The following is a 6934-nucleotide window of genomic DNA, read 5'->3' as shown; positions in this document are numbered from 1 at the left end:
CAGGAGTGGGCAGGTCTGAGTAGTCCTGATGAGGAACAATCATCTGATTTGGCGTGTTTGTTCAGTTTGCACAAAGTCAAGTCTTTACCAAAGGATAGGACAGTTCTACCTCACTTAGGGTATTTATTTTTTTCCAACACAGCATATGGTTTTCAGGAAATGACTTGGACTCCTTTCCTGAGAAAATATAGGGCATAAATAACTTCTTACCATCTTATTGCTATGACATAGAGACAGGCTTTGAGGGGAAGGCACAGTGTGGGTACTGCTTCCCTGCTGGAGGGCACAAGCATTGTACCCCAGTTCCTAGGCTCCCCATCTGTGCCACTCAGTCCCCCATGTATACTGTCTCTCGAAAGATCAGCCTCCTCTTGATCGATACGTTAAGCCTTTAAAGTCCTCATCCCTCTGGGGCGTATGGACTTTGTCTTCCTGGGAGAATACGTCACCATCCCAAAGGGAGCAGAGAAAGTCAGAAATATAAAAAGAAGACGACTGTGGCTAAGCAGACAGCAGAGTAGCTGGAGGAAAAGGAAAAGGCTAAGCGGTGCTGAGGGCAGATGACTCGGGAAGGCCTGACCTGTCCACTCCAGCATGGCCTGTGTGCGTTTGGTAGATGCCCCTCACCAGTGGGGTTAGTTCCCTGCCCCTAGTTGGCTAAGAGCAAGTTACAAGAAGGGCAGGAGTGAGGAAAGGAGAGAGGGAAAATTACCTGATTGTTGTCTTGTGTTAAAATGTCAGAAATTATATTAATCTCTGAATAGGAAAACCATCTATTTTTGTGTCGGGAGAGAAAGAAGTCCGGCCCTGTTTGCCTTGAACTCCCAGGCCTCCCCCTGGGCCCCCTGAGTGCTGAGATTGCAGAGATGTGCCGCTGTACCTGGCTCGGACACAATAGCCTGTATTTTCCCAGCTCTGTTCCAGATTTTTATTAATAATCTGTGGCTATATTCATAACCAATGTAGCCTGTGCATTATCTGTAATGCCGTTAACTTGGGCCATAGGGTTAGTTGCTGAGTGTTTTCTTAGCTTGCACAAAATTGATAATATTCCGTTGTTTGTTCTGGACTGTTGATCAGATTTCACCAGTGAAGTAATCTGGGACCCAAAGTATTCTTATCCAGAAGATCTGCATGATGAATTTCAGGTTTTCTTTAGTGGGTACAGGACTGTTCTGTCTGAAGCAGGTTCTTACTCTGCAGCCCAAGCCCGCTCAAACTCGGCCCTACTGCTTCATCCTCTGAGCACTGGGGTCTTGGTGTTTCTATCATGCCCACCAATGTGTTTATAAAAAGGTATGTTTTGATGGATGTGCGGTGAGGTGTGGGGAAGGGGGTGCCTCAGTGGGCCCATGCTGAGACATCTCTTCCCCCTGAGGGACCAGCCACACAATGGTATAGTGTACAGTAGAGTTTATTCAGGGCATGGGGAGGGGAGTTAAGAGGGTAGTAGAGGTGGGGGGGGCAGAGAGAGTAGAGGAGTAGAGGGAGGCCATGAGTACATGGGGCGGGGGATGGAGAGAGAGGGGAAAAGGGGCAAGGGGACAGAGCTGGAGCAAGAAGGCAAGAGAGAGAGGAGGGGGCAAGCAGCCCCTTTTAGAGTGAGTCAGGCACACCTGGTTGTTGCCGGGTAACTGTGGGGCAGAGCTTAAACAAAATGCTAACACCCACAGCAATTTCCTTCTTCAGGAAAACAGGTTTTTTTTCTTGGCTGTAGAATTCCTATGTGATTCCTTTTCTGCAATTTCCACTTAAAATTAAGGTTTCTCTATTGTTTTCTTCTGCATTGAAACTCTCGGGCATGTTTATAGTTTTATAATTACTAAACTAGTTTTTAACTAATTCTATCATCTCTTATTTTTCTTCTGCTGATGAAGGCTGTTTTCCTGCTGCTTTGTGTGTCTAGGGTGTGTGTGTGTGTGTGTGTGTGTTGCTAACTCTCTTGGGTTTAGTTGTTTTTCTTAATAAAGTGTTGCGCGTTGTCCCATTAGACAATTGACTGGCATGCCAGGAAGCTCACTGTTTCTGTCACACTGAATTTTCTCATCTTTGCTCGGGCTAAAGTTGCCATACTCCTAGGTAGGTAGGGCCTTTCTGTTACATATCACAGGGATTCGGCTCGATCTCTTCTCTTTGGCTGGACACATCATGTATCCTCGCTTGTCTAATATACATGGCGGGATGCACTTTATTTCCCAGATGCAGTAGGCTAGAAAAAATGCCCCGCCTCAAATAACAAATACCCAGGGCATCTTCTCTTGAACACATATGTACCCTTGGCAGAGATGACTGCTGTGATGAAGTTGAGGGTCTTTAAGAGATTATCCTGGGTTATCTGGGTAAGACTCTAAAACTTGTGTTTTCTGGCATGTGAGTCTGGGTTTTGTTGCTATAATGAAGTGTCTGAGGCTGGGTGAAGGAGAGAGATTTGTTCAGCTGGAGAATTAAGGACATGACACTGGTATCAGCTCAGCTCTTTCGAGCATCTTGAGGCAGGAAGCGAGAGACCGACCGGGGTAGGCGCCAGCTTTTGTCACTCACTGCTGTGAACTCTAGAAACAACATTTTTTTTTCTAAGTACAATGTCCCTGGTGACTTCCCACTAGGCCCCACTCTCCCATGGCCTCACTGGAGACCAAGCCTCCCCCCACAACAGGCCCTTGGAGTACCAACCATAACACCTTTTAACAGAGGCCACAGAGAAAGAAGGCTCTGAACACAGGCAAAGACCCGAGTGTCGTGGCCTCTGGCGAGTACTACTGACCTCAGTACCAGCTGGAAAGGTGGAGGAGTTGTCGTGGGGGAGTTACAGTCCTGACTCTGTGCTTGTCTCTGGAATGACCTGGACTGAGAGCCTAGGTTTACATCGGGATGCTGCCAACCTTGAGGAAACCATTATAGTGGCCACAGAAAGCTGATGCACCAGAGCTCTGTCCTCCTCGGAGCCATGCAACTTAAAATTCCACCAGAGAGTCACAGAGACCTCACAGCAAGTCCCCTTTCTGTCTTCTTGACCATGTATCAGCTCCCTCTGTGGTCCTGAACTTGAGTTTCCTCTCCAGTTCAGCAGGGCCATCCTCTGCTCCGGTCCCTGTTCCCGAAGGAGAGCTTGTTTCCCTTGGCATTTTCTCACAGTTGTCACGGCCCTGTGCTCTCAGTAGTTCATTGTGGAAACACTCGTGTTTGCTTTTGTCCTGTTGGCTATGGTGGGGCTGCTGATTCAGAGCCTGGAACGGAGTGGCTTGTGTTGTTGCCCTTATGATATAAATGTTTCTTTTCTGGTACCATGTCTGGACCAGGATGTTCTTTCTTTCCTTCCTGGCTGCTCCCCAGGCCCCAGACGCCCCTGTGCGTGTTTTTGGCAAAGGGTGTAGTTTTTGGTGAGAAGCAGAGCAGGACTCCATAAAGGGAGTCTGAGGCCTGGCCTTTGCTGGCTTCTGGAAAATGTCCTGACCTGGGATTTGGGTCTCCAACTGAAGACTAAAGAGTCACTCTTAGAGTCAGACATCCTGTGGTCTGTTCCCGAGAGCACTTGTGTCCATGATGTCTGTGCTTTTCCTTGCTAAGTCCTCAGCAGCTGCAGTTTGTTCTGAAGCATGGTTTGTAGTCCTGCTAGTCCAGTTTCCATGATCACAAGCTTCCCTGCTGAAACAGGAGCCGTCGAGGCCAGTCTTCAGTCTTTAGTGTTTACAGCCGCCCAGGCCTGATGTCTGTTCCGAGTCCTGTGTTTTAATTGCTGTTCTGCTTTCCTGAATAGTTAATGAGTACTTGAGGTCACACGAGAGTCAGGTATTTTGCTTCAGCTATGAAAAGTTGAAGTTTATCAAGAATTCCTGGGGTCTTTGTGTGATGTAATTCTTTACAGAGATGAGAGGAAGCTGTACCCAAGGCCATGGTTCTGTCTCCCAATGCTGTTGGCCAGATGGAGGAGCTTTTACCACTCACCCTGGGTAGAAATCTCACTGTGCTCTTGCTTGCTCCTTCCAAGACCCAGAAGCTGGATTCCCACCCAGTCTTGACCTTCGCTTCTGCACTGGGTTGTGAGCAGACGCACTGTTAACACGGGTTTCTTATCCTGCTCAGGAGCTTCATCATAGAAGAGCAGAGCTTCTCTCTGTGTGAGGATCTTCTCTACGGAAGGATGTCATTCAGAGGGTTTAATCCTGAAGTTGAGGTATTAAATATAATTCCTCCAAATTTAAAATTTTTTTCCAATTGCATTTTTTTCCTGCCAATAATTGAGCTTCAGTCTCTCCTCACCAGGTACCATTTCTCCTCATTATATAAAAAATAACAAGTCTTGAAATATTGCCATAGCTATTTAAAGAAATTGCAGCGTGGCAGTCTGGTTTTATGGAAGAATTGAGTGGGTAATTTAATATAGCGGTGTGCGGTCCCTGACGCAGCCGCTGTTAGAGTTTCAACTGGGTCTTTTACAGGAATGTCAAGACTATTCATGTGATGCTATTATGAGGAGTTATTTTCTGGCATCTGTAAATGTCTCTTTCTTAATGGAAAAATGCTACTTAAGAGAGGTATCATTTGACTTTGTAATGGACAGATTTTAATCCAAGCTGGTAAATAGATTATTTTTTTCCCCAGTGAATCCCTTCAAAAGTCTGTTTGAAAAATGAATGTTCACCTTGTAACTGGGCTGTCAGTTGACTTTCCTGACTCAGTTCCACAGAAAAGCAGATCTGTACTCTGTCATATTACAAGAACTCTGATGCCTGTGCTGAGAGCCCTCCTGTAGGCTTGGTCTATGCAGATGTGTGGTGCAAACTTTAGTTGGTGCCAGGTTAGCCATGCTTCTTCAATCTACAGTAACACTGGGGCTATCCTTTATGGTGGCTGTCCTGGACGTTAAAGGATGGTCCAAGCTACCCCTAGGCCTCTGCCCTCCAGGCTACCCTCAGGCCTCAGCCTCCACCCACTAAATGCCAGTGGCATACCTGCTTCTTTCAACTCAGCTGTGGTGACTAAAAATGTCTCTGGCCATTGTCATCTGTCCCATGATGGACAAAATATCCCCAAATGACAGTCACTTTTCTAGATTCCTCAGAAAAAACCTCAGTCACCTAAGTTCACACCAAAGTTTATTTAAAGATGGAGAGTTGGTTTTGTGGGCGGTATCTCTGTGGGGAAGACACAGAGTGTGTAGCATCATAATCAAGGTGTTATGTTTGCAGAGTCCACACTCACCATGTTTGGTGTTCATTTTCTCTGCCCCAGCCTCCTTTAAGCTTTAAGTGGGCAGGAGACTGGGAGGGAAAAGGAAGCAACCATTTGGGGTTTATGAATCTGTTGGCCGAAGATTGGGGTTTTGGTAGACAGGTTTCCCAGAGTGCCTCCTCAATAGGAAGGTTCGGGCATAACAGCTCAGAAAACTGCCCAGGTCACTGGGCTCTAACATGGAGTCTCTTGGCAAAGGCTTTTATGAGTCCTGCAGGTGTCAGAGACCCCCTCCTCCTCTGCCTCACTCCCTCAGCCTCCCTGACGGCCAGCACTGGTGTGTCTTTCAGAAGTTAATGCTTCAGATGAATTCTAAGAACAGAGCAGCAGCAGCAGCAGAAGATGAGACGGCAGAGGTCGATGTGTCGGATGAAGAAATGGCAAGAAGGTAACTGAGCTGGGAGCTGTGGGATCGTCCTGGGGCGTCTGACTGCACAGTCTGCGGAGCAGTCTCCCCAGTGCACAGTGGGGATTGTGCCTACTCTGCCCGCTCCTAATGGCCCCGGGGCTTCTTGCTGGGCACGCAGGCCATGAGGGCTCCTTTGCATCACTGGCTCTGGTGACAGCAAACACAGGTCTCCGTCTGTTTGGGGAATGCAGAAACAAAACCAGCAGAGAATTTAATTGTCCTTAGCCAACTGAGTAGATTTTTAAATCTTGCAGTCTCTTTTCACTATAAATTTTGTTTTTCTTGCTGCATTTGGCATGATGTTTTTGGCAAGCCTCTTGATTCCTTTTTTTTATTATTTGAAATTAAATTTGTGCTATGTATCTTCCTAACAGATATGAGACTTTGGTGGGAACAATTGGAAAAAAGTTTGCCAAGAAAAGGGACCGAGCCAATTACGAAGAAGATGAAAATGGAAATATAAAAGCCATTAAAACTAAGAAGATGTTCTTAAAGCCCCAAGACTAAAATGGATGCCTCGGATACAGTGGATGCCTGTGAGCACAGCATGGTCTGAGCTCATCTTCCTGTCATCTGTGCTGGTTAAAACACTGTTTCCTTCTAAAGAAATGCATTATTTTGGAAATGTGCTGTTCTTGAGACAGATGTGGAATGGATGTTATACATCCTTTTTACGGCATTCTTCGGGGGCTTCAAATACATGGGCACGGGCCGCTCCCATTTTTGACCTGATTCTGTGTGTATGTACACACAGACAGGGCGCATACACACTGCTCTCCAGTTACTGTCCAGGATTGACTATTGTAAACTAATCGTTGCCTTTGTTTAATTGCCCTTATATTTATTATATTTTACTCTTTGAATCATGTCAAGCCAGTTCATATGTTCACTTTGGTTTCAAATACTTGAGAAATTTCAGAAGTGATTTATTAGGAACAGACATGGCTTTACAGCCTAGAGTATTTGCATGCTCTCAGGCCTTCGTCATATAGAGCAGTGTGGGGTTTGTGTATTTTCCAACAGTCATCTTGGTCATTTTCCTAATGTTCTATAATAAATATGTTTTCATGTACTTTTCTGTTTTCTTACACTTTGAAGTAATTTTAGTCTTCCTCAGTAATACAACCTTATCCATGTAATAATTTATAAAGACTAGCCATTAACTGAGAGTACACTAATGTCTAAGGTTGAACTATAGAAGGTTTCCTTTTGTCAGTCAAGTACAGTTACCAGTCTCGTAGGGGACAGCCCGATAGAATTTAGCACTGGCTAGACCCTAGCACATGGAATTAC

At 45.8% G+C, this 6934-nt stretch overlaps 1 protein-coding gene across 1 annotated transcript in view; it reads left to right on the top strand.

Moving 5' to 3' along the window:
• Mphosph6 (M-phase phosphoprotein 6) overlaps positions 1-6713 on the top strand; it is an 11265-nt gene extending 4552 nt beyond the window's left edge. The window contains exons 3-5 of the mRNA XM_028753319.1: positions 4084-4174; positions 5523-5620; positions 6016-6713. Coding sequence (XP_028609152.1) covers positions 4084-4174; positions 5523-5620; positions 6016-6148 — 322 coding nt within the window. The 3' untranslated portion in view covers positions 6149-6713. The remainder of the gene's footprint in view (positions 1-4083; positions 4175-5522; positions 5621-6015) is intronic.
• Positions 6714-6934: the final 221 nt, after the last annotated feature.

This window comes from Grammomys surdaster, unplaced genomic scaffold, assembly GCF_004785775.1.
Source record: "Grammomys surdaster isolate TR1022 unplaced genomic scaffold, NIH_TR_1.0 128, whole genome shotgun sequence".
NCBI lineage: Eukaryota > Metazoa > Chordata > Mammalia > Rodentia > Muridae > Grammomys > Grammomys surdaster.
The sequence above is the reverse complement of the archived record's forward strand: the minus strand, read 5'-3'. Positions and strand labels throughout refer to the sequence as shown.